Source organism: Melanerpes formicivorus, unplaced genomic scaffold (genome assembly GCF_026170545.1).
Source record: "Melanerpes formicivorus ecotype bairdi unplaced genomic scaffold, bMelFor1.0.p_v2 SCAF_277, whole genome shotgun sequence".
Taxonomy (NCBI): domain Eukaryota; kingdom Metazoa; phylum Chordata; class Aves; order Piciformes; family Picidae; genus Melanerpes; species Melanerpes formicivorus.
In genome coordinates, this window is record NW_027142629.1 from 281,401 (window position 1) to 290,990 (window position 9,590).

The following is a 9,590-nucleotide window of genomic DNA, read 5'->3' on the forward strand; positions in this document are numbered from 1 at the left end:
ATCAGGGAAAGGGATCCCCAAGACATGCAGGGGACAATACATCAGAGAGGTTGGTCACCAGGTGCAGGTCTAGCCCCCTTCTATCCCTCCCCTGGGAGCAGCAGAAGCTGTTGGCTGCAGGAGCAACATGTGTCACTGCTGGAGGAGAGCACAGCACAGGCACTGCAGGTGTGCTGAGCAGCAGCTTTTTCTCCTGCCCATGGCAGTGGCTGTGCCCCTGGCAGAGTCATTTCCGGCAGCTCTGCTCTCGTGGGGCTCTGCCTGGGACCTGTGGCCTTTGGAGTCTCTCTCACACACGCAGCAGGATGGGTCTCAGCATGCGCCTCGCCTATCTCCTCCTGGCTGCCTTCCTGAGGCAACCACAGGGTAAGCACTGCCTTGCACTGCAAGCATGGTTCCTCTCCTGCCCAGGGCAGCCTCATGCCCTCAGCAGAGCTCTGCAGGAGCTGCTCTGCACTTCTGGGCCAGGCTTGGGAAGCCTCAGCTCACACAGGTGGTTTTGCAGCTGCTTTCTCAAGGTGCTGCTCCTGATGGAACAGGAGAGCTCAGCTGCAGAAGCAGCAGCTCCTCTCCTGACCATCTCAGCCCTCTTGCCTTCCTGTCCTCTTGCTGAGTGTCCACCTCTCTCAGTCCCTCTCTGCTGCTCTGTCTGGGCCCAGTGTTTCACAGCCATGGCACTGCAGAAGCTCTTTTGCCTCTCAGCACTGCACATGTTCTGACCTTGCAGCCCAACACAGAGGGCTTTGGAGAGCTGAGGCAGGGACATGAAAGCTCTCTCATGCCACTGACATTCTGATGTTGTCCCAGTCCCTCTCCTGGCTGGCACATGTCATTCAGCAGGCCCTGGCTCTCCATTCCTCCTCAATGTCCGCAGTGCCAGGGGTTCCTCTCCCCTGTCTTCCATGACCTGGGGATTAGCTAAGCGAGCAGGGAAGCGGAAGCAGGGTAAAACATCTTTCAGGACATAGGATGGTTCCTCACCCTGTTTAAGGTGTCCTTGGAGGCAGCACAGCAGAGTCAGGCACTCCAGGCTGTTCCCTGGAGACTCTGGGCAGCAGACATGACAGGAGGGAAGAGCTGGGTGAAAGCTCAGCTCTCTCTGGGGCATCTCTGTGGGAGGGAATCGGCATTCTTGTGCTGTGGGAGCCTTCTCCTCTGTCACTTTCCATCTCCACTTGTTCTGAATATCAGAATCTTTCCCTCCACAGTTCCTGACCTTTGCTTTCTTCCAGGCACCATGGGGCAGGTCACTGTCACCCAGCAAGAAGGACAAGTCACAGTGAAGCAGAGAGAAACCTTCCACACCAAATGCACTTACCAGACAACTGGCTTTCAAGGCTTGTTCTGGTACCAGCAGAAGAAAGGCCAAGCTCCCCAGCTGCTCTCGTACCAGGCAGCAGCTGGCTCCAAGGCCAGCGGCCGTCTGACCACGCTGCTGAACACCACGGGGAAATACAGCCTGCTGCAGCTGGAGGAAGTGGAGGTCTCTGACAGTGCCTTGTACCTCTGTGCTGTGAGAGGCACCTTGGTGCAGGAGCTTGCTTGGCTGTGCAAGAAGCCAGGGGAGGGAGGGGAAGTGTCTGGGCAAGGCTGAGCTTGGGGCAAGAGGCTCTCAGCTCACCGTGACAGTGAGGCTTCCCCTGAGCATATGCAGGACAAGCTCCTTTTCCAGGAGAATAGAATAGAATAGAATAGAATAGAATAGAATAGAATAGAATAGAATAGAATAGAATAGAATAGGTTGGAAGAGAGCTTCACGACCATTGTGTCCAACCTATCATCCAGCAGCAGTTAATCAACTAAACCATGGCACCAAGCACCCTGTCAAGTCTCCTCCTGAACACCTCCAGTGATGGTGACTCCACCACCTCCCCTGGCAGCCCATTCTAATGGGCAATCACTCTCTCTGTGTAGAATTTCTTCCTAACCTCCAGCCTAATCCTCCCCTGGCACAGCTTGAGACTGTGTCCTCTTGTTCTGGTGCTGGCTGCCTGGGAGAAGAGACCAACCTCTGCCTGGCTACAACCTCCCTTCAGGGAGTTGCAGAGAGCAAGAAAGTCTCCCCTAAGCCTCCTCTTCTCCAGGCTAAGCAACCCCAGCTCCCTCAGTCTCTCCTCACAGGGCTGTGTTCCAAACCCTTCACCAACTTTGTTGCCCTTCTCTGGACATGCTCCAGCAAGTCAACCTCCTTCCTAAACTGAGGGGCCCAGAACTGGACACAGGACTCAAGGTGTGGCCTAACCAGTGCAGTGTACAGGGGCAGAATGACTTCCCTGCTCCTGCTGGCCACACTGTTCCTGATGCAGGCCAGGATGCCATTGGCCCTCTTGGCTGCCTGGGCACACTGCAGGCTCATGTTCAGCCTACCATCCACCAGTACCCCCAGGTCCCTCTCTGCCTAGCCACTCTCCAGCCACTCTGACTCCAGCCTGTAGCACTGCCTGGGGTTACTGTGGCCAATGTGCAGAACCTGGCACTTGGATGTATTCAATCTCATGCCCTTGGACTCTGCCCATCTGTCCAGCCTGTCGAGGTCCCTCTGCAGAGCCTCTCTGCCCTCCAGCAGATCAACTCCTGCCCCCAGCTTGGTGTCATCTGCAAATTTACTGGTGATGGACTCAATGCCCTCATCCAGATCATCAATAAAGATATTGCACAGGATGGGGCCCAGCACTGATCCCTGGGGGACACCACTAGTGCCTGGCTGCCAGCAGGATGTTGTCGGTGATGGAGACTGAAGTCAATACAGACGACCAATAGGATCCAGTATTGTTCCTTTATTCTTCCAGTATAGTGCGAGCATGGTGAGTATAGGATAGCAAAGGAAAGTGAAGGGAAGTGCCTGTCAAGGGAACATCTACAACTTACAGAAACTCTGAGAGCCTTGTTGGCATGGCTTCATTGGTGCCCTAGGAGTGACCACACATGGCACTGTTATAGATCATTGGTCCAACTCCTAATGACACGCGAGGTTGTTGATGCAGGTGCATGTCCTGTTGCTCCAAGATACCTCTCTATGTTTATAGCTACCAGTGCCCTCCTCTAGTTACATGATGCAGGCCCAGCACTGCTTTGCTGCACTGCTAGCCCCTTCTGCACTTATGCTGAGCATGGCCCACCACCATGTCAGGCTCTAGGCCTACACTGCCAGATTGCTCACACTGCTGGTCGCTGGCCTTGCCACCGCATGTGGCACCATTCACCACCACTCTCTGGGCTCAGCCTCCAGCCAGTTCCTAACCCAGCTCAGAGTGCTGCTGTCCAAGCCAGGGGCTGACAGCTTGGCCAGGAGTTTGCTGTGGGGGACGCTGTCAAAGGCCTCAGCTGGACACCCTGGGCTCCTGTGTCTTTGTTTCCCTCCTCATCTCACTCTGATAGTCAATAGTTTTGGCCTCCCCACTTGTGTCTTGTGATACTCACATCTGACCCCATCAAATGTTGCTCCTACCTGTGCTGTACTTCTCTTTGTGTCTGCAGTTTTGTCTGCAAGGAGGAGAAAGCAATTTCCTAGGTCAGAATGAGACTGGAACAGCTCTGCCCTGGTGCCAGGCTGAGAGCTGGGATGGTTTACCTGGCAGAAGAGAATCTGAGCACATAGCTGAGGGCAGCTGTGAAGAAGGCAGAGGCAGGCTCTGCTCCATGGCTTCCAGTGAGCAGCCAAGAGGCTCTGGGCACAAAGGCAATCAGCCAAGATTCCTTCTGAGCATCAGGAAACACTTTGTGAGGGTGAGGGAGCACTGGCACAGGAGGCACAGAGACACTGTGGAGTCTGCGTCCCTGGAGGCATTGCAAAGCTCTCTGGAGCTTGTCCAGGACAGATTGTGAGGGGAGGCAGAGGCATGAAGGAAGGAGAGACTGGCAGGGCTGTGTCACTGGGGTCAGCAAGGGTGGTGGCCTGTGGAGGCCTCTGGCTCCACTTCTGCTCTGGCTACCAATGCAGAAGTCAATCTTGCTGCAGGTGTGGAGAGAGCCCCCAGGGCCCCTCACTCTTCAGAATGCCCTTGGCTGAGGGAGCCAGAGGGGCTGCTGCTGGAGGAGGGAGGGCCCCAGAAGTGGCTTCTCAGGCAGAGGAAGAAGAGATCTTTTCCCTTGCGCACTGCTTCCTTGGCTCCCCCAGCAGTCATTTGCGGCAGCTCTGCTGTCTGGCGGCTGGGAGGTGCTTTGCTGACTCTCCCTGCACAGGCAGCTTGGTCTCCACATGCTCCTCACCTACCTCATCCTCACTGCCTTGCTGGGGCAGTGGCTGGGTAAGTCCTGGCTCTTCCTCACTGCCTCTTTCTTCTTCTGCCCAGGAACCTCTGAGCAGCCTCAGCAGGTGCCTGTGGGGAAATTCTCTTCCATTCCAGGAAAACGCTGGGAAAAGTCAGCTCACTCCTGGGGTTCTGCACTCCTTGGCTCAAGATTCTCCTCTTGCAGAGAGGAGAGGAAGGAGAGGAGAGGTTAAGAGAGGAGAGGAGAGGTTCAGAGAGGAGAGGTTCAGAGAGGAGAGGTTCAGAGAGGAGAGGAGAGAGGAGAGGTTCAGAGAGGAGAGGTTCAGAGAGGAGAGGTTCAGAGAGGAGAGGAGAGAGGAGAGGTTCAGAGAGGAGAGGTTCAGAGAGGAGAGGAGAGGAGAGGTTCAGAGAGGAGAGGAGAGGAGAGGTTCAGAGAGGAGAGGAGAGGTTCAGAGAGGAGAGGTTCAGAGAGGAGAGGAGAGGAGAGGTTCAGAGAGGAGAGGAGAGGTTCAGAGAGGTTCAGAGAGGTTCAGAGAGGAGAGGAGAGGAGAGGAGAGGAGAGGAGAGGAGAGGAGAGGAGAGGAGAGGAGAGGAGAGGAGAGGAGAGGAGAGGAGAGGAGAGGAGAGGAGAGGAGAGGAGAGGAGAGGAGAGGAGGGGAGAGATCCCTCAGACACCTTCTCCTTCTTGCCTCTCCCCTTCCATCCATCTCTCTCTGCATCTCTCTTCTGGTCACCCTTCTGTCACTAGAGTGGATCTCAGCTGTCTCTAGGCTCCCATTTCCAACACCAAGGATCAGATCCTGTCCAAGCTGCTAGAGGGAATTTAAAGCCCTCCTCCCACTGACATGGGGTCAGTGCCTCCTGGCTGGCACCTACCTGCCATGGCCTTCAGGTATCTCCTGGCTGGGAACACAGTCAGGGCTCCCTCTCTCTACCATTCAGCTCAGCCTTGCATAGAGGTATGGAGCTCAGAGCCCTTGGAGATGGCAGGGGAGGGCAAGCAGGATGACTTTCTTGCAGCAGCTCCAATGCAACCTGCTGGAGGGGTGCAGGTGCCAGCAGACAAAGTTGAGGCATGAGAGGCTGTTCCCTGGTGCTCAGCATCTGCAAGCTTTGGGCACTTCCAGAAAGGACAGGAAGCCTTCTCCACCAGGGTTTTGTAGCACTGCTGACCTTTGCTTTCTTCCAGACACCGTGGGGCAGGTCACTGTCACCCAGCAAGAAGGACAAGTCACAGTGAAGCAGAGAGAAACCTTCCACACCAAATGCACCTACGAGATCTCTGGCACTTTTTCCTTGCTCTGGTACCAGCAGAAGAAAGGCCAAGCTCCCCAGCTGCTCTCATACCACGGTTCAGCTGGCCCCAAGGCCAGCGGCCGTCTGACCACGCTGCTGAACACCACGGGGAAATACAGCCTGCTGCAGCTGGAGGAAGTGGAGGTCTCTGACAGTGCCTTGTACCTCTGTGCTGTGAGAGACACCCTGGTGCAGGAGCTTGCTGGGCTGTGCAAGAAGCCAGGGGAGGGAGGGGAAGTGTCTGGGCAAGGCTGAGCTTGGGGCAAGAGGCCCTCAGCTCTCCCCTGGCAGTGCTGCTTCCCCTGAGCACCCAGGGATCTGCAGGACAGGATCCATGATCTAATCTCTTCTGGACTGTCCAGGCAGCAATTCATTCAGTCATACTCTTTATTCAGACATGTTCTGATGTGCTGCAGTACCATCTCAGCAATGGCTCAGTCTTCTGATCACCAATGTGTGGAATGCTGCACTGTCTGTGGGAGAGCCAGGAGCACCTCCATGACCCATTGCATTCAGTCATTATCCTTTGGTTCCCCTTGACCCCCATTAATGACCACAGTCACATCCCTCTGCCCCTACAGCAACTGGGTTTGTCTTGCCCTGAGACAGAGACAGCTTAAAAGTACTTCCACTCTGCTGTTTCCCTCTTGAATCCCTGCCATGGTGGTTGATGTAAAGGTGCTGCACCTTCTCCTTCTCCTGTCAGCACCTGCAGCAATGATACAAACTGAACAGAGACATCAACATCCTGGTTGAGTGCAGAGAGTTTACTGAGGACACCAAACTGGCAGGAGTGGCTGACACAGGAGGTTGTGCTGCCATTCAGCCAGGCTGAGAGCTGGGCCCTGGAGAAACTGAATGAAATTCAACAAGGCAAGGGGAGAGTCTTGCACCTGGGAAAGGACAACTCCATGGACCAGTGTGAGCTGGGGATTGAGCTGTTGGAGAGCAGTGAAGGGGAAAAGGCCCTGGGGGTCCTAGTGGACAGAAGGTTGCCCATGGGCAGCAATATGCTCTTGTGGCCAAGAAGGCCAAGGGCATCCTAGGGTGGATTAGAAGGCTCTGGTTAGTAGGTTGAGAGAGGGGTCTTCTCCCCACTCTTCTCTGCCCTGGTGAGGCCACATCTGGAATATTTTGTCCAGTTCTGGGCCCCTCAGTTCAGGAAGGACATCAGGGAACTGCTTGGAGAGTCCAGTGCAGAGCCACAAAGATGCTGTAGGGAGTGGAACATCTCCCTTGAGAGGAAAGGCTGAGGGAGCTGGGGCTCTGTAGCCTGGAGCAGAGGAGACCAAATGTGAGACAAGATCTGCAGGGCAGTGTCAGGAGGACAGAGCTCTGCTCAGGGATGTCCAATGAGAGGACAAGGGGCAATGGATGCAAGCTGGAGCAGAGGAGGCTCCACATGAAGCATCAGGAAAAGCTTTTTCCCTGTGAGGGTGAGAGAGGCCTGGAGCAGGCTGCCCAGGGGGGTTGTGGAATCTCCTTCTCTGGAAATATTCAAACCCCATCTCCATGCATTCCTGTGTGATCTGCTCTAGGTGACCCTGCTCAGGCAGGGGAGTTGGACTGGATGACCTCTTGAGGCCCCTTCCAACCCCTAACATTCTGTGATTCTGTGGTTCTGTGATTTGGGGAAAAGCTGAAGGCAGCAGCTCCAGCACAGGGCATCCCTGGCCTCTCCCCTCCTCTGCTCTCTAGAATTACAGCCCCAGCTTCAGCCTCATGGCAGCAGGTGTCTCATTTCCCCCAGTGGTACAAAAACAGAATGGATGACAGCCTCCTTCATGGTCCTGGGCCATCTCCTCCAGGAAGACCTGGGGCTCTGGAATCAGCCACCAAGAAGAGGGTACCAGGGTCAGAGGAGATTTGTTGTCCCTTGGCTGTTGCAGAGTTCCCACAGAACTCTCTTGGCTTGCCCTGAGAATGTAAGGGTTCAGAAGGTGCCTCCTGGGCTGGTCTGAGTAGTACCCAGGAGATCAGAAGCATAGCAGAAGAGGAGAGGGAAAGGAGAGAGCAGGAGGAGAGAAAGGCAGACATGGGCCATGCTTCCAGGCTGAGCCCTTCCAGCCTGGCATTGCAAGGCGGGCCAGGGATGCTCAGACTCGGAGACCTCCTTGAGCAGGTCTTGCAATGTCTGATCTGCAGAGGTCCTGTCCAACAGCAGGTATGCCATGGAAAGAGTGAAAAGAGTTTGGCTGATTTGTAGCTCCAAGGTTAGACTTAGGCAGAGGACAAGTGCAGATCCAAGTGGTGTTGAGGAAACTGATCCAAGGGTTTGGGCCAACAGAGAAGGTTGGTTGGTTCGGGCTGAGCATTTAGGAACTTGACTGATGAGAGCAGATGGAGAGTGTGGCAGGAAACATCATTTATCTGTTCCCCAGAGAGCTGGTTTAGAGAGTGGAGGTGCTGAGAGGGGTGCTGAGAGGGGTGTGCAGAGTTCTGTTTGGGAGTCCTGCAGCCTTGGAGTGTGCTGACAGGAGCTTGGGTTTAGACACTGCAGGAGCAAGGGCAGGACAAGAAGACATGGGCCTGAGCTTGGAGAGAGAGGAGGTAAAGGCATCAGGGAAAGGGATCCCCAAGACATGCAGAGGACAATACATCAGAGAGGTTGGTCACCAGGTGCAGGCCTAGCCCCCTTCTATCCCTCCCCTGGGAACAGCAGAAGCTGTTGGCTGCAGGAGCCACATGTGTCAGTGCTGGAGGAGACCACAGCACAGGCACTGCAGGTGTGCTGAGCAGCAGCTTTTTCTCCTGCCCATGGCAGTGGCTGTGCCCCTGGCAGAGTCATTTCCGGCAGCTCTGCTCTCGTGGGGCTCTGCCTGGGACCTGTGGCCTTTGGAGTCTCTCTCACCACACGCAGCAGGATGGGTCTCAGCATGCACCTCGCCTATCTCCTCCTGGCTGCCTTCCTGAGGCACCCACAGGGTAAGCACTGCCTTGCACTGCAAGCATGGTTCCTCTCCTGCCCAGGGCAGCCTCATCCCCTCAGCAGAGCTCTGCAGGAGCTGCTCTGCACTTCTGGGCCAGGCTTGGGAAAGCCTCAGCTCACACAGGTGGTTTTGCAGCTGCTTTCCTCAAGGTGCTGCTCCTGATGGAAGAGGAGAGCTCAGCTGCAGAAGCAGCAGCTCCTCTCCTGACCATCTCAGCCCTCTTGCCTTCCTGTCCTCTTGCCAAGTGTCCACCTCTCTCAGTCCCTCTCTGCTGCTCTGTCTGGGCCCAGTGTTTCACAGCCGTGGCACTGCAGAAGCTTTTTGCCTCTCAGCACTGCACATGTTCTGACCTTGCAGCCCAAACACAGAGGGCTTTGGAGAGCTGAGGCAGGGGACGTGAAAGCTCTCTCATGCCACTGACATTCTGATGTTGTCCCAGTCCATCTCCTGGCTGGCACATGTCATTCAGCAGGCCCTGGCTCTCCATTGTTCCTCAATGTCTGCAGTGCCAGGGGTTCCTCTTCCCTCTCTTCCATGACCTTGGGATTAGCTCAGCGAGCAGGGAAGGGGAAGCAGGGTAAAAACATCTTTCAGGACCTAGGATGGTTCCTCACCCTGTTTAAGATGTCCTTGGAGGCAGCACAGGAGAGTCAGGCACTCCAGGCTGTTCCCTGGAGACTCTGGGCAGCAGAAGTGACAGGAGGGAAGAGCTGGGTGAAAGCTCAGCTCTCTCTGGGGTATCTCTGTGGGAGGGAATTGGCATTCTTGTGCTGTGGGAGCCTTCTCCTCTGTCACTTTCCATCTCCACTTGTTCTGCATATCAGAATCTTTCCCTCCACAGTCCCTGACCTTTGCTCTCTTCCAGGCACCATGGGGCAGGTCACTGTCACCCAGCAAGAAGGACAAGTCACAGTGAAGCAGAGAGAAACCTTCCACACCCAAATGCACTTATCAGTCACCTAACTTTCGAAGCTTGTCCTGGTACCAGCAGAAGAAAGGCCAAGCTCCCCAGCTGCTCTCGTACCAGGCAGTAGCTGGCCCCAAGGCCAGCGGCCGTCTGACCACTCTGCTGAACACCACGGGGAAATACAGCCTGCTGCAGCTGGAGGAAGTGGAGGTCTCTGACAGTGCCTTGTACCTCTGTGCTGTGAGT

At 55.4% G+C, this 9,590-nt stretch overlaps 2 gene segments (V, D, J or C); both read left to right on the forward strand.

Moving 5' to 3' along the window:
* The first annotated feature begins 317 nt into the window (after nt 1–317).
* Nucleotides 318–1,594, forward strand: LOC137458787 (T cell receptor alpha variable 1-1-like). The segment is given in 2 exon segments: nt 318–366; nt 1,233–1,594. Coding segments are annotated over 2 exon segments (411 nt in total).
* A 2,604-nt stretch (nt 1,595–4,198) lies between these two features.
* LOC137458788 (T cell receptor alpha variable 1-1-like) lies at nt 4,199–9,584 on the forward strand (the record flags this gene model as incomplete). The annotated part of the segment is given in 3 exon segments: nt 4,199–4,247; nt 5,401–5,696; nt 9,426–9,584. Coding segments are annotated over 3 exon segments (504 nt in total), but the record flags the coding sequence as incomplete, so codon positions are not given.
* Nucleotides 9,585–9,590: the final 6 nt, after the last annotated feature.